The following is a 21,400-nucleotide window of genomic DNA, read 5'->3' on the forward strand; positions in this document are numbered from 1 at the left end:
TGTATTAGAATTGCTACGTTTTCCTGCTCAATGTACCCTTTTGTTTGAAGGGAGTGACCATCTTTATCTCTTTTTGCTCTAAGCTTTTACTTCGGCTGATACTGAAAAGCCATCCAAGTTTCTTTTAGACTATATGTCTGGTATATCTTTTCACATCTGTTTATTTTAAACTTTCTCTGTCTTTTTGTTTTAGGTGTGTCTCTTATATACAGCATACAACTGGATTTTTGTCTTTTTGTTGGTTTCTTTTTCATGACTATATTTTTTTTGTTTTTTATCTGGAGAATGTAATCCATTCACTTTAATGTGAGTTCTGATGTATCTGTATTCATTTCACATATTATTTTACAGTAAACTACTCTTTAGAAAACTTTCTCAAACTTATTAAGGTTGTAAAGCACAAATAAGTGTCATACAAAATTTTGTACAAATGACAAAAAAAAAAAACCTTCCAGACATGCAGCAAGAGGAACAAAGACCATGGTAATTGTAGCCGAAGTTAACTGCATGCATATTTCACATGAAATTATATTTTCTCTTAAGTTGTAGTTCACACAAAAAATATTATACCCAAGGATTTAAAAAGAAAAGTTAAACGAGAACATTCTGTCCATCAACTTAATTCCTTCTGAACTCTAGGGAAAGAAGCACCATTATTTGGTCTTTCTATCTTAGTTCAGCTTGCAAAACTCCAGTGTTCTTCAGAAGTATAGTTACCAGAAATTACACTAGAAATTATAAGAATGTTAAATGTAAACAGGTCCAAGGAGTTTTAAGTACATTTGTGGATAATATCTTGTAATGGGTTTTGCAGTCAGACCAACTTTGGTTTGAGTCCTGTCTCTACCATCTTCTAATGGGTGAACTTGGGTTATACTTTTTAACTAATCCTCATTCTCCTTATCTGTGAAATGGAGATAAAAATAAGTTTCTCATGGAGTTATTATAAGGATTAAGTGATTTAGTGGTCATAAAATGCTTAGTGCAATATTTATCTTAAGGCGAGCACTCAAGAAATGGTATCTGACACTATTAATGTACTATATATTTTAACAAATGTTTACTGGACACATGGTGTGTATAGACACAGAAGTGTATGTGATAGAAACAGGCATAGGCTGTTGGACATCAGAGGCAGGGCAACTAATCACAGCTAAGTTAGGACTCTTAAAGGAAGTAGTATCTGAGCTGAATTTTAAAGGATGCATAGGGAGAGCATATGCATCTGAGAAAAAAAATATCAAACATACATAAAGAACTCATACAGCTCAATAGCAAAACAAAAACAAAAATTCAGTTTAAAAATGGACAGATGATCTAAATAGACATTTTTCCAAAGAAGACATACACATGGCCAACAGGTACATGAAAAGATGCTCAACATCACTAATCATCAGGAAAATGCAAATCAGAACCACAATGAGATATCAACTCACACCTGTTAGAATGGTTATTCTCAAAAAAAAAAACAAAAACAAAGAAATACCAAGTATTGGTGTGGATGTGGAGAAAAGAGAACCCTTGTGCACTGTTGGTGGGATTGTAAATTGGTGTAGCCACTATGGAAAACAGTACGGAAGTTCCTCAAAAAATTAAAAATAGAACCACCATGTGATCCAGCAGTTCCACTCTGTGTATTGATCCAAATAAAAAACAGTAACTCAGATACATGCAGCCTCATGTTCAGTGCAGCACTATTTACAGTAGCCAAGATATGGGAGCAACCTAAGTGTCCATCGATGGGTGAGTGGATAAAAAAGTCATTTTTATACATATATACATACACGCAATGGAATATTATGCAGCCATTTAAAAGGAGGAACCCAGACATTTTTGACACCATAGATGGACCCTGAGGGCATTTTGCGAAGTGAAATAAGTCAGACAAAGGAAGACATACCTAATCAAAGAAGTACCATATGATCTTATTTATTTGTGGAATCTAAAAAAAATAACCAAGCTCATAGATATAGAGAACAGATTGATTGTTGTCAGAGGCAGGGGATGGGGGTGGGTGAAAGGAATTGAGGGTCAAAAGGCACAAATTTCCAGTTATAAAATAAGTAAATCGTGGGGATATAATGTACACTGGGGTGACTATGGTTAATGCTATATTGCATATTTAAAAGTTGCTAAAGAGTAGATCTTAAAGTTCTCATAGAAAAAATATTGAGAGAAAGCTGGTTGTCAAAGAAAGCACAGTATGGTTTAAAAGCCTTACGAATGGAATCATAAGACCTGAATTAAAATTTAGGCTCAATCATCTAACCATGTGCATTTTTATGCCATTATTTTTTTTTTGAATTCTTACTCTCTCCCTAAAGCAGCGATGATGATATGACTACCCGAACCCATCTTACAAATGTATCATGAAGTTGAAATACAATATAATCAGTTCTTGATTATCATCATGGGAAAGAAGCATGAACACCAGAAACCCAAATAGTAAACTAGAATGTTTAGTAATTGATTCCAGAATACATTTTTTAAATGTTGATTTATCCTTTTAATTATATTTTGCTTAGGGTAAAATTAATTCTGTTTGTATTTCTTTAACCTACACCAGCAGATGGCAGGAAGAACTAGCCTAGATAATTACAATGTGGTGACAGAAGTCATTTTGGAATTAAAATTTACTATAATTGACAAAATAGAAAACAAAATATTGATTTTGTAGTTATTTGTCACTATTCGTATTTTGCTTGTGTTCTTCAGTGAATTAAAAAGTTTATCAGGAAGTGAGATAAATCCTTTAGTCTCACCAGTTCCCTTTCTGCTCTATTTTTCTGCATGCTGATTTTCCCACAAACCTTAAGCCATCCTATAGTTGTCCAGTGCCCACACACTAATCCCCCCATACACACTACATTTCTCCTGCCCTCTTGTTCACAGCTTCTTGTTCCAAAATTAGGTTATTCTGTACCTCCTTATCTAAGTTTCTGTTCTTTCTCCTTTACTTTTCTCAGCTGGGAATAAGAAGGTATTTACATAATTATTCAAAAAGATTAGCTGACATTAGACAGTATTTGTTTTTAATATATTTTTGATATTTAACCTACGTGCCTCTCCCAGCATCTTCTGCACTCAGTCCGCTATCCCACATTGAAAGAACGAAGAAGCATGTGGCCCCTTTTTGTCCCCATTATTCTGACCACATTGCTATTTAATAATTGATTTACTTTTCTCTTTGGACTACAGTCATAACAGCACATTTGCCCTGCTCTCACTTCATTGTATAATTTATTATGTACATAGGCATCTGTCATCCCAACTATCTATACAAGTGTCTTTAAAGTATAGACCATTCATTCAAAATACTACTTTTGACCCTGTTGGATTAACTAATACCTTCCCACCATAAACAACTATAAAATGTGACAAAATATATGAAGTAGCTGTTTCAGATACCAGACAACAGGAGTGTTATCCAGAAGAGAAAGCAAACAAAAAAGGCAAGTCCTGGAGCCACATTTCTGACCGTGGCACAGAGAGGAGGAAGTCAAGGAAAGCATGGCAGTGAGTGAGTTGAGGAAACTGGGTTCATAGTTTAGGGAGACTGAGATGGTCAGAATATGTACTGGAGAGGAAGGAACTAATCAAAGAAAGGCCCAGAAATCTGCATAGGAGTCCCCTTGAGTCAATTGCTAAATACTAAGTAGACACACACAGAGAGAAACTCCACAAAGCTGGGCAACTGGAGAGCTCTAAGCTGAAGGCTTCCCAAAAATTAGACAAGAATGGGCAGTGTTGAGTTCTGTCCCACCAGAGATACCAGTGACCCCTAGAGCATTTGGTAGAGATCCCAGACAGACCACCACTTACTAGAAGGGGTAAACATGCCCTAAAATAAGATGACTCTAAACTCACCCTAACATCTCAAAAACAGTCCTCAAAAAAATCAGACAGATCCACAAATTACTTAACTGCCTGGACAAAGTTCAGCCCATCTAGATAAACACAACAAAATTAAGATGCTGAACGATGTAACATCTGCAATATTCAGCATCCAATCAAAAATCATCAGTCATGCAAAGTATCAGGAAAATGTGATCTGTGACCAAGAAAAAAATCAATCAAAAACAACTCATAACACAGGGACTGTGGAATTAGCAAAGAGGGATTTTAAAAGAACCAATACATATGCCCTGTGATTTAAAGAAAAACATGAAGAGATCCCATCTTATCCAGTTTTGTTTCCAGCAGTTTCAATTACCCAGCTATGGTCCAGAAGCAGGTGATCCTCCTGACGTAACGTCAGAAAGTCAACAGTAGGCCAAAGCTATATCACAAAGCCTACTACTTCATTCACCTCACTTTGTCTCAGCATGGAGGCATTCTTCACCTCACATCATCACAGATGAGTGAGTACAGTAAGATTTTGAGAGACCACATTCATGTAACTTTTATTACAGTAAATTTTTCTATTTTATTATTGTTAATCTCTTACTGTGCCTAATTTATAGTGAAACTTAACACAGGTGCATATGTTTAGGAGAAAACATACTTTATGTAGAGTTAAGTACTGCCTGCAGTTTCAGACATCCACTGCAGGTCTCAGATCGTATCTGCCACAGATAAGGCAGAACTATTATGTAGTGAGGAGAAAGTGGGAGATATATGAAAGAACCAAGCAGATTTAAGAAATGAAAAAATGCAATATCTGACCTGAAAAATTCACTTGTGGCCAATCAACAGAGTAGACATTATAGAAGACATTATATCAACAGAGTACTTATCAACAGAGTGGACATTATAGAAGACAGCACTTGAAAACAGTAGTAGAGATTATCTAAATTGAAGCACAGAAGGGGGGAAAATGGCTGAACAAAATGCACAGAGCCATTGATGTGAGATGAGCAGTCTATAGAAACAATAGAAGTTGAGACAGAAAAGAATTGCTGAGAGTTTGTCCAGAAACTCGCACTACAGTGAATACTGAAAGGAAGTTCTTTAGGTGGAATGAAAATAACTAGATGGAAACTCAGATCCATCAAAGGAATGAAGAGCCCCAGAAATGGAATATATATGGGTAAACACAAAGACATTTTTTTCTTCATTCCTTAATTCCCTTAAAAGGCTATTGACTGTATAAATAAAAATAATAACAGTGTTCTAAGGTTTATATCACATAGAAGTAAAATGTGTGACAATAATAGCACAAAGGTTAGGGAGGTGAAATGGAAAAGTATTGTAAATTACATTTATATACAAAATGGCATCATAATGTTGGAAAATAAACAGATACGGTGAAGATGCTTATCATAAACCCAAAATCAGTCAATTTTAAAAAATAAAAAAAAGAGGTAGAGTTAATAACACCAGTAGTGAAGAGGAATTGGGATGCAGTTAATCCAAAAGAAGCTATGGAAAGAGGAAAGAACTGAGTATCATAATGTTGGGTAGTGATATTGTTATGAAGAAAATTGTGGAGAAGCAATGCTTCATGAATGTTTTCACATTTCTGCATGATCAGGACTTTCTGAGCAAGATTACTAGCACCTGCATTAAAGAATGTTTGAATGGCAAGAAAACCTTGAAAGTCAGAGACCTCTGGAGAGATTTAGAGACATCTTACTTGTAGGGGTTTATTTACATCGTAAATCTAGAGCCCTGCCCCGATCCCTGAGGGAGGATTTGTATATATTACAAAGCAAAGGTCAGTAAGTCTTGTTCCTTCTCCCTCCCTCATCCCACCCCAGAGGGAGGAGAACTGTTTAAAGCATAATTCATGTTTCATTCCCTTAAATAAATCATATGTATGTCTGCAATTTAGGGTTAGGAACCACAGAATCAAGTTTCAGTTGGGAGGCTAAGTTCTTTTTAGAGCTAGAAATAGATATCACTAACTTGGTTTGGAAATTACTCTCATCCTTGTAAATGTGACGTGCACAAATGCTCAGAGGATGGATTTGGTTGAAGAATACAGGCAGTAGGACTAACAGATGAGCATAATGAATTTTAATTGAATAATAACTAATAGTAAAATGCTCTGTTACAGAGGCACACAGCGAGTCAGAAGTTTGCAGCCAGAAGAAGAAAGGATGGCATGCAAAAGCCAAAAAACAATATATTCCTTGACTCTTGGCTAGAGCGTGTATTAGTATGACCTCTTCGTTTGAAAGACTTATCCCTGTTTAACCAGATCATTCCATCGTTTGGTATGAATCATCTCTGAGAATCTGTAACAAGCACATCATTGTCAAGACGTTAAAAGCAATTGATAAGTTCTGATAACGCCTGTCAGTGAAAGAACTCAGAAGCACAGAACCCAGGCATTGAAGGAGTTGACAAGTATTATTAAACCTATTTTGCAAGAGAAGAAGCTGGTTCAAGGAGGGAAAAGCTGTCAAGGGTAATATAATCAGTAAGTGGTTCAGGCCTCCTGCCTTGCACAACCAGGCTTTAACCACAACAGGGCTTCATGGCCCTGAAGACTATGGGGCCATCTGTGAATGTTTTATCAGTGTTTCCTTCTGTCCAGTTTAAAATGCGTGACATTTTTAACACTACAAATTTCTTCTAAATTCAGATAGGTTTCTTATGATTGGTTTTCTCTGGATTTTCTCCCTCGTTCAGAAATTTACACTATTTTTAATTTTTAAATGGTAGCAAGAGTATTTCTATCAGTACTCCTTCCTCTTTTTTTCTTGCAACACTTTAATTTCTTTGGCACCCTCTAAACTTCGTCTTTGAATTGGGGTGAATCATAGCAATGCTTTCATTGAGGAGATGACGCTCTGTGCAGGTCCTTTCATGAACTCTGATTTCATGATTTTAATAAGGAAAAAGATAGGAAAGCCTGATTCAAAGTAAATCTAGATTTGTAATTTGGAAATGCTCCTGCCTGTTTGTAACTAACTTTCTAGTGGATCTCCACTTCTACTTTCTGCTGTGTGATTCATTTACTTTAAAAAAATAAATAAGCAGTAAACTGTCTTTGTCTGGGTTCAAAAAAAAGAGTGTAAGACAAAGACTTCAGTGCACCTCTTCTATGCAAGACTGTAATGCATGGAGTAAGAGCAAGGGTCAGGGAGGAGGCTGAAGCAGGGAGGCAGCAAGAGCCTGTGCAAGAGATAATTGGCGTGTTCAGCTGGTTGCTCAATCCTGCAGGACAGCCTGAAGAACCATAACCAAGGAACAGGAACTCGAGTAAGAAGAGCGGCATCCGGCAAGGCTCTGTTAGGTCACACCTTCAAGAAGGCAGCTGAAGCCCAGGAAGAACTAGTGGCTGGAAAAAGATATGAGGGAGGCCAGATAAGTCTGCAGTTGTAACAAGTGGCTTCCCATCATAATAAATATACTCCTGTTGCCTAGACTTCCAAGCATAATTAAATAAAATAAAATGTGAACTTCTACTCCTGCTAGAGACTTTTCATCAATATTTCATTTCCTATGCATTTACACATCATATAAGGACACATACATATCTTTTTTCCTTTTAAAGAAACATGAATTGGACCATACTAATCTCCTGTTCTACGATGTGTTTTTCACTCATGTATGACTTGCATCAGGGTTAGGTTTTATCACATTGTCACCGAATTGATTTTGCCCTGTAGGAAGTACACCGGAAACACTGATTTAATGTTTGTTGAATTAATGCATAAATGAAGGAATGACAGTATGAGTTCTAGTACAGTTCTTGCCTATAGAAGAGGAATGCTGCTCACGTTGGGAATGCAGTGGGCAAGGTCTGGCGAAACATGCCATTGCTATTGCCGGACAAGGGAGCAGTTATCCCTGCCAGGCTCCTCCCCATTCAACACCTCACATCTTCAGTTTAGAAGAATGGATGCTATGGAAGGGAGACACAGAAAAGAGATGTAGGAAACAATGTTTCACTCTACCCTTCTGAGCTCTTGGCTGAGACTTCTGTAATAAAAGACATATTAACAAGAGAAAAACAAACAGAAGCGTATTAACTATATCCCAGGGAAAATGAGTAACCTCCCAAGGTGACTTAGAATTCAGGATTAAATACCATCTGAATAGGGAAAAGGAGGAGAGAGGTCAGCCTCTTTGGGGGAGAGAAAATGACTTTTAGGGAAGATGAATGGGTCCTTAGAGTAGATGGGAGGTATATGACATCTTGTGACAAGGTCTGTCTGGGTGTGGTGTTGACTCTAGTCTCTCCCAAAAGTCAAACCTCTCTGGTTGAGGAAACTCCCGGGGGTAGGGGGCTTATGGCACATGAGTTCCTCTGAAAGGATCTGTCTTCACACAGAGGAAGGGAGTTCAGAGAAAGCCTCTCCCTGTATCTGCTGTTTTTCAAGTGCCTACAGCTCAAAATAATCAGTTCCAAAGTGACATATTTTGGAGTGGCATGTCCTGGACCCCTACAGCTTATATTTTGGGGTAGCATATTCTGCAGCCCTTCATAGACAAGGGGAGACTCTTAAAAAGATTCAGTCAGCAAAAATGTTAACCCCATGCTAAGTGCTAGGCACTGTGGATGAAATGGAGAACACAATTTGGTCCCTGTCCTAATACAGGGAAAGTCTACAACTGAGAGAAAAAAGAGGTAAGAATAGGGCAGAGACATAGAAGATAACAAAAAAGAAAGAAAATAGAAGTCCAAAGGAGTGAGGAATTTCAATGATGGCTACTTTAGTACAGTGCTTGAGCTAATACAAGTTGTTGAGAAATGAGTTTAAATCCCATCCATCTGCTGTCACATCAAACACATACACATGGTAGCCCTGATTTCACTCCTCCCCCACTTACATGTACTCCCAATAGTAATCTGGTAATACATTTTTCATTATTTCCCACCACTGATAGTAAAAAAAATATGCCTAATTCAAACTGATGAACTGTGACCCAGATCTAAGTATAAATATAGTATGTGGGAGTCATAAGTTTCTTTAGTGATAGTCTTACTAATGAAGTTATTTGACCAGTTTTTAGCCACATTGGATATTTTTTCTTTTTAGGGTTGTTATGAATGTTGTTTGTAGCAGCATCAATAAACCAAGAATTCACACAGTTACTCAATCACACAGATTACTCATCATTGCCAGTTCATAACAGAATCCTAAAATGTTTAAGATTTCTGATGCAAATCAAAATCTCATCATCACTTGTCATTGCTAAATTAAATGACAGGATAATAACATTGCATTAAAACCATTTTTCTCTTGATTGAGTACCTTTTTCAGAAGTGAACCTTGTAAATGTATATTTTTTTCATCAGTACTATAAATGCATTTAGAATCTGAGATAAAAATAGAATTGAAAAGGGGAGGAGTGGAATGGGATGTTTTCAGATTAGTGGTGGGTCTCTTTTGAAGCTCAAATAACCATATTTGACAGTGCACTGCTAGGGAATGGAGTAGTTGAGCCCGACTTTTAGAGGTCTCAGTACATAAAGAAGGTTCACAGGTCAAACTTTGCCTTTACTGACACAATCATGTGTTCTTGGTTATCAGTCATGTCATCCCGTTGCAAACAAACTGTTAATGACCTGTGGGAGCTGGCATTGTTCTGTTACCCTAGTATAGTAAGATAATGGTTTCAGGTAGGTCACAGCCTATGTGGGAAAGGAACATAAATTCCTAATCTGCTAAAACAGTAGTTCTCAATCGACTTACTGTTGAGAACTTCTCCCTTGGCCTTTTTCCTGCCTAAAGCTTCTTATCCTTTTTGGTCATACCTGTCCTCTCTCCAGTTGCTCCAGCTGGCCTTTGGCCCACTTCTTTGTGGCCAGTCAGCCGGTCCTTACGCCACCTGAGCCAGCTTCTTCACTTGGCCCTATACCCAGAACTCCTTTTCCGTTTGAAAGTCTTCTGTCCTTCAAAGATTTTGTTTCCTCACTTCTTCCATCTTTAATGTTATGAAAATCATACCCTGGAGCAAAGCATTTACTCTTTCTTTTTTGCCTCATTTAATACTATCCTCATTAGGCTGTATGTAGCATGTTGGTTAAAATCCTTAGCTCTTAGAGAAGTCAATGATGGTATAGACTCAAACAAAATCAGCCAAGTTGATAACAGTTGAATCTGAGTGATGGGTGCATGGGAGTAGGGGAAGTCAATATACTATTTACTCTTACATGTTTGGAATTTTCTATAGTAAAAATTTTGAACCAGACTTAGCTTTTTAGAATCCCTTTTTTAAAACAGATGCCCTCGTGAGTACTATAAAATGAGTGGTATACAAGATGAACTAGGGTTAAAACCTGATCCTGCCATCTAAATACCCCACCCCCAAGGAAACAAAGAAGATTCTTTAGTGCCTGGAATTTCAACTTCTCTCTTCTTCTTAGGTCCTGAGCATGACTACCAGAACTCTCTATGCTTCCTGCTTCTTGTTAAAGTAACCAGATAAACCGGTACAGAAACGCACATTAATTTGGTGCCATTTATTAAGTCCCACTGTGAATAAAGCTCTATGCTGGGCATTGGGAAGGGGGAATATGAAGTTGCTTCCCTCCAAAAAATCTCCTAGATGAAAAACAGGCCCCTGTGAGCACTCCTGATGCAGTACAGACACTAGCTGTCTTGGGAAGTTGAGCTACAGTAGTGTGGCTGTGGGGCAGTGGGTAGAGAGAGGAATTCTGTCAAGCAGATGCCTTCTCTGTAGTGAGGCAGACTATGAATGTTACCTTCAAGGTTATCTTCCCTGCTTCTGCTTGTAGTTCTGGTTGCTGAGACTAGAGCTCCATCAGATAAACTTCCCTTTCTCTTTCAAACAATTTGATTGCAGTTACCAATGTGCTTTTTTCCCTTCTCTTTTTAAATTATGATAGTCTTACTTCGCGTTTGCCAAAAACTGGAGAAACCATCCATGGACATAAGTTTTTTATTGGCTTTGGAGGAAAAGGTGCCAACCAGTGTGTCCAAGCTGCTAGGCTTGGAGCAAAGACATCTATGGTGTGCAAGGTAAGTGTAAAGTACCATAGAGAGGATTCTAGAAAGCAAGAATCTAGTTCCAAGACTTGAATTGTTTTTATTTTTCTCAACAGTTTTAAATTGAATAATTCAATGGCTTTGTACATGCACAGTTTTGTAAAACCTCCATTTCTATCTAATTCCAGAACATTTCCATCATTCCAGAGTAAAACTTCTTACCATTAAGCAGTTTTTCCCCATGTCCCCTTCCCCTGAGCCCCTGGCAACCACCAATCTGTGTTTTCTAGGATTTATCTATTCTAGACATTTCCTATAAGTGGAATCATATGGTATGTGACATTTTGTGTCTGGCTTCTTTCGCTTAGCACAATGTTCTCAAGATTTATCCACCTTATAGCATTTATCAATATTTGATTCCTTTTGTGGCTGAATAATATTCCATTTTATATACCACAGTTTATCTGTTTATCTGTTGGTGGACACTTGGGCTGTTCCCACCCTTGGGCTTTTGTGAACACTGCTGCTATAAACATGCATGCACATGTACTTGTTCCAGGACCTATTATCAATTCTTTTAGTTCATTGTTTTTAAAGATTTAAATAGAAGAGAATAATCTTCTCTGTCCTTTTATTGGTTTCCACCTCATTGAAGCCTCTGTGAAGTAGCAGTCTTCAAATAACTTACTGCTGCATTCCCTGAATTTAAAGAGTTTATAACCAGAGTGTGAGAAATGAGGAACTCAGCTACTCCAGTAGGTTTCTGTAGTCCGGCTTCTAAACAACAGCATGAGTCATCCTGTGTTTAGCAGGTTTCACTGCAGCAACATAGCTTTTGGAAACTTGGTCTAATAACTGGTGATTTATTTACCTCTAAGCTATTTTCTTATAATGCTATATCGTAGATCAGAAAGGAATCTAAGCCTTAATGAATGACACATAACAGACCTTTAGGCATGGTTCTGTTTTTAGAAATCACATGTAAAATGCAGTAATCCTCTCTCTCTCCATCCTACTGAAATTATTTAAAAAGAAATCAAAGTTGGCTGCATTGGCTCAATTTTTGCATCTTTAACAAAATTTTAAGGTACTTGCATTACTGGTATAACAGGAAAGATAGTTTATTTTAGGAAAGCTAGATTGGGTCTGCACAGTATAGGATAAGAAAAATATGAGAAGTGTACAAGAACGAGCTTTCTCCTGTTAGCTGGGTATATTTTACCAAAATATCTCTGGAATGTCATTCCCCATTGTGTACATCACCTTTTTCTCCATGGGAGTCTTTAAATGATGTATAAACTATACAATTAGCACTTCATTTGCTAATGAACTGTAACTTTATTTCTAATTTATGATAACATGATAGAATTCTCATCTGGCTATTTAGTCAAAAACATCACATGAAGCACAGGTTTCAAAGTAAGAAACCCTCATTTGCTAAAGTTGAGCCCTTGATAGATTTTAAATGTCAGTCAACTAATCAGCAAGTAATTATTGATTACCTATTATGTACTAGGAATTATGAGGCTGGGAGGAGGAGCTGATTACAAATGTCAGGCCTGACCCATCCTGTGCTGGATCAGGAATGAAAGATTTGGGGCATAATCAGATGGTGCTAACTTAAGGAGGCATGACAACTGGAAAAAGGGATGATATTTCCTGGCTGGGAAAACCGGGACAGAGAATTGGAGCAAAATGCCAAAATGGCTGCCTGGGGAAAGGGGAGGTCCCAAGAGCTGGACGTACCCCTCTTACAAGAGAACCCTTCTTGGGAGCTTTATAAAAGCTATTCATGTCGCCATTAAGGTCAAAACTGGATGTACCCTGGGATCTCACCCAACTTGAAGCTTTTGAGATTGGTTTAATTTTAGGTCTGTTGAATTTGAGGCAAAGAGAGAATGGCAATAAAAATAAGTCTATTTGAATTGTGGAACCAAACTGGGGGAATGAATCATAAAACCTCAGGAGTGAATGTGAGAGAAATAGAAGGCAGAGGGCTGTACTTAAGGAAATGTTCTGATTAGGAGGTTGACTAAATGAAGGTGCTTCTTGTTTCATTCTGGTCTGGGGATGATGGTTTATGTTAGTGCCTGTACAATTTTGAAAGATCTTTATATCTACTGTGCCCTGGGTTTGGTTGTCTAATGTTAAGCCCCATAGTGGTGTGTAGCCTGGGTATCTGTACAGAGAGGATAAGAAAATATGGCATCTGCTAAAACCTACACAGGGTTACTTTGCCTAGATAAGCAGGGACCTTTAGACATGGATTTATTTAAGCTTAAACAAATTTCACAATATTCTTCAGCTTCTTAAAGAGAAAATATCTTTTATAATAGCAATTGTTATTATCCATTAATCATATTTCTTTCCATTGTGAAGTGTATTTTTATTAGGCAAATTAGCCAAGCTGCTTTATAGCATTTGTAAAAGATTACAAATTTCAAGTACAAACCAGTATCATGAAATTACTGAAGACAAAAATGAACAGATGAAACAAAAGAAAAACAGGTAGAAATGTTCCTGGTTTTCTTAGCAACATTAACTTACCTTCTACTGCCCTGCAACAAACTCAGATCAAGCTCTGATGAAGTAAGACTGTTTGATGGCAAGTGCAAAACTTCTTATATTGAGCTAAGGAGAAGTCTTTGTCAAGGTGCTCTGACAAGGACTATTAAGCATGAATCAATCCATATGCATACAGAGAAACATGTATAATGAAACACTTCACGTAGTTAAGAATCACGTAGTTAAGTCAGTACTGAAGTGAGTCATGGGCCAGCCAAGGCTACAGTCCAAGGATAATTAGAGATTTATATTTTGTGATGAAAAATCCAAGCAGATATCATAGAAATTAAGTCTTCTTGGCAGGGCAAAGAGCCTATCTGGACACCTTTCATAAGACTTCCCCTGATTTGTTTAAATATTTCCTCTCCCTCCATTCTATTGAAGCCAAATGTTGGAGATGAGGAAGTTATTTCTAAACACCAAACACTGGCAGCTCGGGAGGACCTGGTAGAATAAAGAGCTCAAGATCCAGTGGCCCCTTATGAGCCCAGAGATCCTGCTTTCTGTGCAGTGGAAGGAAACCAAGAGTGAGCGTGAACCCAAATGACCCAGACTGGGAATCAGGACCTTCAAGAAATTACCTGGTCTTGCTTCCTTCAAATTGAGACTGTATAAATTCTAATATAAGAACCTATCCATTTTCCTTTCAGAATGGTCAGTTATGAAGTCCTGTGACAGAAGCAGTATGTTAAAGCAGTTCTACACTAAGTCTGGTCCTCAGGCCCAGGTTGCAAACTCACTGGTCTAGACAGTACAGAAAGAGTTAGCAGTTAGAAGCATTGATAGCAATTTGACAGAGTAATCTTACAGTTTTTGAATGTAATAGTAATAATGAACTATGCCTTGGCCCCTCAAAAAGCTAAAAATAGAAATACCATACAACCCAGTAATTCCACTTTTGGGTATTTACCTGAAGAAAACAAAAGCACTAACTTGAAAAAACATATGCACCCCTATGTTTACTGCAACATTATTTACAGGAGTCAAGATAAAGAAGAAACCAAAGGGTCCATCAATAGATGAATGAATAAAGAAGATAGACACAATGGAATATGTGGTACATAGACACAATGGAATATTACTTAGCCATAAAAAAGAATGAAATCTTGCCATTTGTGACAACACAGATGGACATAGAGGGTATTATGTTAAGTGAAATGAATCAGAAAGACAAATACCATATGACTTCACTTACATGCAAAATCTTAAAAAAAAATGAACCAACTAGAAATATACTCATAATTACAGAGAGCTGATGGTTGCCATAGGCTAGGCTGGAGGATGGGCAAATATGTGAAGGGGGTAGAGTACAAACTTCCAATTATAAAATAAGTAATGGGGATGAAAAGTATCATACAAGGAATATAATCAGTAACACTGTAATAACTTTGTATGGTGACAGATGGTAACTACACTCCAATTGTGGTAAGCATTTCATATTATTGTCAAATCACTGTGTTGTACACCTGGAGCTAATATAATACTGTATGCTAACTATACTTCAGTAAGAGAATCTGAAAATCTAAAATAAAACATTTTGAAAAGTAAAAATAAATTAATAATAAATTAGGCCTTGTATTTTGTATGACTCTTTTGCTTTTATTTCATTGTTATTATATTTTACAAATTAGTCCACAATGAATTGGAAATGAAAACAGGGAAAGTAAACAGCCTTCACCATAGAAAGCTTGAAAAGCAGTGTATTAGAGTACCCGTCATCTTAACCAAAAAGGTACCTTCTATGTTAGATTACTGTGGGACAATTAACTGATTCTACATTAAGATTTAATTTTCAAAGATTGAAAATTAGTCACCAGGCCTTTCCAGATAATATATAATGAAGTGAAATCTGTCCTTTCCTGACCTCTGTTGAAAGATGACTGGCTAAACCTAGTTGGCTATGTTAACCGGAATGCCTGGCCTCATGTCCAAACACAGGGGATCTTGTGATTCTAACCAAATAAATAATATATGCCTAATATAGGAAGAATGGAAGAAATAACTGGATTACCATAAACCCACCACCACTCTCAGATAAGCAGACCTGATAATGGTGATTGTAGCATTAACTTTGTATATTAAAGGCCATTATCAAGGTGAGTGCCCATTTCTTTAGCATTTCAACAACCAACCAGCTTATACAACTGGAATTTTATGTGTTTGTCTTTCATTTTTTATGATAAAGCCAGAAATGACAAGTTAAAAATTAATGTGAGGTATTTATTCAAAAAAGCAACTGCTGGGTTTTATCATATAACACCAAATGCAGCTTAGTCTCCTAAGTCTGCTGTTCATGACCCTCAGGCACTGAAAAGTCACATTTCTTGAATCACAAAGATTAAATCACATTCAGCTTGGTTTTAGTGTTAATTATATTTTCATGTATTCTAACTTTGAAAATTGGTAACTTATTTTAATATGTGATAACTTTTTTAACAGAATCTTCTATTTCACATGACCTTGGATAAGATATCTGGACCCTCTGTTTTATTTACATCAAATATATGTTGATGGGTAAAATTACTAGGTGTTTTCTGCCATTTAAGGATTCCAAGCAGCTCATCCCTTAACCATTCTGAAATATAGAAGTTTAGTATATAATAGCATGAACTGATGTCACCTCCTCAGCAGTAGGTGTTGTGTGGAAGCCACTGACTGGCTCAGTGTAAAGAGAACCTTCCCAGTGGTAAGAGTGAAGGAGGCACCTCAGTCCCCGCAGCTGGAGGAAATGCTCTTGCTCCTGATAAGCCCAGCCCTGATGTTTTCCATGATCCTAATTCACATTTCTCTGCAATTGCATTATCCAATATAGTAGCCACTAGCCACGTGTGACTACTTAGATATAAATTAATTTAAATTGAGTTCTTCAATCACAATAGCTGCATTTCAAGTGTCTGGGCAGCATTTTATCACTCCCAAAGTTCTACTCAGTATACTCAGTATACTGCTGCTCTACAGTATATAGGGTAGAGCTGAGCCCAGGATTTCCTGAAGAGCTCCTGGAGTTCTGTGAACTGCCTTAGCTTAAGTGTGAGTGGTTGACCAGGATTGCTGATGACCTGGCTTTTTTCACCTGGAAAAGGCTCATGCAGGCTAGCTCAGATGATACAGTTTTCCCAGAATCTTCCTGGCCAAAAGTATTTCCCTACCACAACCAGAAGAGTCTAAGAGTGCCTTCAAGAAGACTATTAGAAGCAAAAGCTTGTACAGAACCTTTCTGCAGCCATAACTAGAATAGTCCCCATGCCTGTAGCTGTGTCGCTTTAAGAATGATAAGCTAGGCCCAGGAAAATGGGCAGGCAACTAAGATGATCAGATACTTACATTACACTTCTAATGTGCAGGGCTTGGGGAGAGAGAAATATATGCTAAGCTAGAGTCTCCAGTGAGCTTTTCAGAAGACTGTTTAGGCAAACAACATAAGAGAGTATTCAGTTAAATGGTTCTACCTGGTATCTATTAGGAATGCCACAGAAATTCTGGAAACAGGAGGAATAACAAGGGTTAGAAAGGGGAGATAGGCCTTAAGTTGATGCTTGGACAGCAGGTAAGGCGCTTAGATGGAGGAGAAAGGAAAGGACTTCTAAGTTCTCACAAGTAAAGGCAAGGAAATAGACATGAATATATTGTACTCATATTGTCTTTTAACACTGTCAAATGATAATATGAACTTAGTAATACTTTTCTACAGACCATTCTGTAAAACAGAGAAATCCAACTCTTTTTGCCAAATAGGAGTTTTAGAAAGAAGCAAGGGGAAGTAAGCCTGGGATACATCAAAATGAGACTAGAGTCAGCAAACACAAAGCCAAGGAAATCTTTCTAGCTTCACAGTATCTTGATCCCAGTGTAATGGGTTCCTTGTCCCCAGCAGATTCAACAGGTCATGCTTTGCAGTCCCTTGTGGCTGACTTACCAACATAGTACCGCAGGACTGTGCTGTACCTCTTCACTTCTACCCAGGCAGCTTTACTCTCCCAGCTTCAATCCTGAAATCCACTGGTCCTCCACTGGAGGCCATACATTGTAAACACGTGGGGAACTTCCAGTCTCACCTGCAGAGGGTCTGATTTAATTGGCCCGGGGTGTAACGGGGCATCAGGATGTTTATAAGCTCCTCAGGAGATACTAATGTGCAGCCAAGGTTGAGAGCTATTGGTTTACTAATCTGCCAGAGACAACACACCAGTCACACCCTACAGCCTGGCTCAGATGGAACGATTTGCAGCCAAATATAAAAAATTTTAATTAGTTTGTGTCTTGCCAATGGGTTTCAGCCCCGGGCAAGTTCGCTATGGATTCAGTGTGACCAAAGAAATTGACAACAAAACATTCTTGGGGTGAAGGGGTTATACCCAGGTTTATTTTCAGGTGGCAGGTCAGTCACTAGAATCCCATTCACTCAGAGCGAGTCTGCAGGCAGCAAGCCTGTCTCTGCCTCTGGGCCCCTCTGTCCGCACAGCCACCCTCTGGGCCTTTGTCCTCGGCACTGCCACCACTCCAGCCTCTACTCTGCTGTCCTGCAACCTTGCAACCCTGCCACCATGTTGTGCCCAGAGCACTGGGCGGAGCTCCTTTTATAGAGTCAAATTGCCCACAGGTGTGCAGTGGGCTAGTCAACCAGGTGAGAATCCTGGCCACAGGAACTCTCATTTTATCCACAGTTTGATAAGGGCGGAACTGAAATTCAGTTCCAAGTTTCCTGACTCCTATATGTACCATTCTGCCTCATGGCCAAGATACTTACAGTTCTCTTATCAGTTTGATAGGCAAAAGTGTGCCAGGAAAAGAGGGAAGCCTCCAAAGATACTATGAAGGTCCCTTTATAATAGTATTTCAAGGAGCTCCTGTTTGTACTGTTCACTGTGATTTTCACTCAGCTCAGTAGCAGGCAATGAGTGATATCCTTGCTTGGGTTCTACTCCTCTGACTTCTGGTCATCAATTCCCAAGTACTGGAGAAGAGGCTTATGGCTGAGGCAGAAGTAGACATGGGACTGGAAGGCATTCGCTTCTCTCAGCCTTTCTTAAAGTAAGTCCAGTAGAATAAATGAAGGTGTAAGAGATATGAAAGGGGAAACACAAAATGGCATTCTTTCAGTATAGCATTGCACAAGTCATCTGTGCAACTCTGTAAGGCAGAAAGAAGAGGAGGACCATTTTAAACAGGATTCTCATCTCCTTTGCTTTTGTCCACATTTCGATACAAATTTGTATGCACAAGGCATAGATATGCTCCCAGTCGGCTATCTTAGTCTCATGAAAGTAACAGGATATGTGGTTACATTCAATAACACTAGCTCCAGCAAACCATTAATGGAGATGTTATGTTTTTATTAGAATAATAATAGTAATATAATCTCATTTTTAAAATTTACTGCTCCCACATGCTTCCACGATCAAGGGCTCTACTGTTTGATGATAGGGAGTAAGAGGAATAGGAAGCATCAGGGAGAACCGGCCGGACAGGAAAGCGGTTTATGAGATTGAATCCAGGCAGCAGTAGCCCCACCCCGTCCCCCCAAAGAAGCAGCCATAGTAGCAGCATTACAGGGGTGATGGGTAATGATGGTGATGGCACCAAACTGTTGCTTGATCCTTTACAGTGTTTAATGTGCTGTCACGCATATGATTTTATTTTATCCTTGAAGCAAACCTTCTATGACTTTACAGATAAGGAAACAGGCCCAGAAACAGCTAAAGGGGCTTGTCCAAAAATCGCACAGGTGGAACAAAGAGGCTTCCAACTTCTGTAACACAAGTTAACATGCTGTCTTCCTTCTCTTAGACGTCTTACCACTTTTCCTACTTTGTAATGTTTCACATGACCTAGTGCAAAGTTAATGGAGCTACTTCTCTTAATCCTCACCAGTGTTGTCCCCTTTAATTATTTTTAGTTACCAAATTTTTATTTTTGACAAGAGACTATCAAAGAAGGCAAGAGCAGAGTATTTTGTTACACCTCTCACACAGAGTTCAGAAAGCCAGCCAACAGATTTGCCAGGAAATCACTATTAGAAGAAATCTAGAACCATGGCCATCACTGAGAGATGTAGCGAATCAGGTAATTCTCTGAGCAGGAAGGAGATGGGCAGCTACTGCAGCCTGTAAAGTACAACTGCAGCAAGCCTGTAAAATGCAGTTACCCTGAGCTCAGAGTTCCCTCTTCATTATGCCTCTCACACACATCATATTCCACCTGGTGTTGGAGTTGCCTCTGTCTTATTTTCCCTCTGATGTTAACCATTTCCTGAGAGCAAAGCTGCATGTTTTTTTGGTGTCCTCCTTCCCCTCCAACAATTCTTCCTAATCCCCACATTTCCTAATGTTTGTACATCACCATCATTTATCAAGCCTGCCCTTGATACTCACCTGAAACACATTTCACCTATTTTTAAAACTGACAGAAAAGGGGAAGAAGGTTCTTTGCTCTACTTGTATCAGACCCCACAGGCCTATGGATGGCCTTAATCCCTAAAACATTCTTACAATGATACTTTCCCAATTATATGACACCTTGATTGCTCATGAGAGTTGAATGATGTTTTTTTAAAAAAATGAGATAGCAGTGTTTTGGTGTGAACCTTGGACCTAAGAAATAGGATACTTTAGCACTCGTACCTGGTAGATAAAGGGCAAGCCTCCCAGAAGGAAACCTTTGATAGATAACCTTCCACAGGGGAGCCCTCCCACAGCAACATTTCCTAGTGGATGCTCTTCACTGTAGACATAGAAATTCTGCTAATGAGAAATGATTATACATTATTTGAGAGTATTGGCTAATCAGAAATGGAGCACAAGGAAAAGTGTTTGTCTTGCCAATGGGTTTCAGCCCCAGACAAGTTCACTATGGATTCAATGAGACCAGAAAATGACAGTGGAACATTCTTGGGGTGAAAGCGTTTATACCCAACTTTATTCCCATGGTGGCAGGTCAGTCACTAGAATCCCATCTACTCAGACCGAGTCTGCATGCAGCAAGCCGGTCTCTGTCTCTGGTCCTCTCTGCCCCCGCAGCCGTCTCAGTCTCTGTCCTCGGGACTGCCACCACTCCAGTCTCATGTCTGCTCTCCTGCAGCCTTGCAGTTGTGCAGCAGTCTTGCAGCCAGGCCACTGTGCCACTGAGAACACTGGGCGGAGCTCTTTATTTATATAGCATCAATAGCAACCTATTGCCCACACGTGTGTAGTGAGCCAGCCAACCCGGGCCAGGTGAGAATCCTGACCACAGGAACCTTCACTTTACCCACAGCGTTCCTTGAGAAAGAAGGTATCAGAGGTGGCATTGAAATCAGGGACGGCAAACTTCAACCCATGAGGCAAATCTTGTCTACCATGAAGTTTTGTAAATACAATGTTATTGGAACACAGCTGCATTCATTTACAGGTTCTCTCTGATTGTTTTCACACTACAACAGCATAGCTGGATAGTGGTAAAAGGGACCATTTTTTTGGCATTGTCTAAAATATGACCTATCTGGCCCCTAACAGGGAAAAAAGGCTTTCCTACTCCTGATCTAAACAATCCAAAATCTTACCGGGAAATTTTATTTTCTCTCATTGAGGATCCTGCTCCAAATAAACTTCAAGGTTTCTTTCTGTTGATATCCATAGAGGAACAATTCTCTGTGGAGGAGCAGAGCACTCCAGAAGTGGCTGAGACCTGGACAGACTCATTATCCATTGATGTAGTGCTCCCGGCAGGACAGAAAAGTGGAAGGATAGCTCAGGAGGGGCGAGCCTAAAAGCCTCCAGGGGCCGAGCAGGTAGCATCAATTGCAATAGGCTAGGTGGGGGCTGTGGTGAACTAGACAGCATGTGCTCACCTTTGGGACAGTTCCAGTTCTTGCAGGAATGGGGGCCCAGGATGCCCAGAACCTCTGCCTTTTCCAGACCTCCTGGAAGTTTGTTTTCATAAACTCTCCCAATATTTAAATGGTGACAGCTGATAAAAAATAGAAATAGGAGGGTATCCACACAAAAACCTGC

At 38.9% G+C, this 21,400-nt stretch overlaps 1 protein-coding gene across 6 annotated transcripts in view; it reads left to right on the plus strand.

Annotated features, from left to right (window-relative positions):
* The window catches only part of RBKS (ribokinase), a 102,839-nt gene that overhangs the window by 16,582 nt on the left and 64,857 nt on the right, over positions 1–21,400 (plus strand). For 5 of the 6 annotated variants that reach the window (XM_073215096.1, XM_073215094.1, XM_073215102.1 and 2 more), the window contains exon 2: positions 10,748–10,880. In XM_073215096.1, the coding sequence (XP_073071197.1) occupies positions 10,748–10,880 (133 nt within the window). Of the gene's footprint in view, positions 1–10,264; positions 10,331–10,747; positions 10,881–21,400 lie in introns of all 6 variants that reach the window. The other variant, XM_073215105.1, reaches the window with a different exon arrangement.

This window comes from Manis javanica, chromosome 1 (assembly GCF_040802235.1).
Source record: "Manis javanica isolate MJ-LG chromosome 1, MJ_LKY, whole genome shotgun sequence".
NCBI lineage: Eukaryota > Metazoa > Chordata > Mammalia > Pholidota > Manidae > Manis > Manis javanica.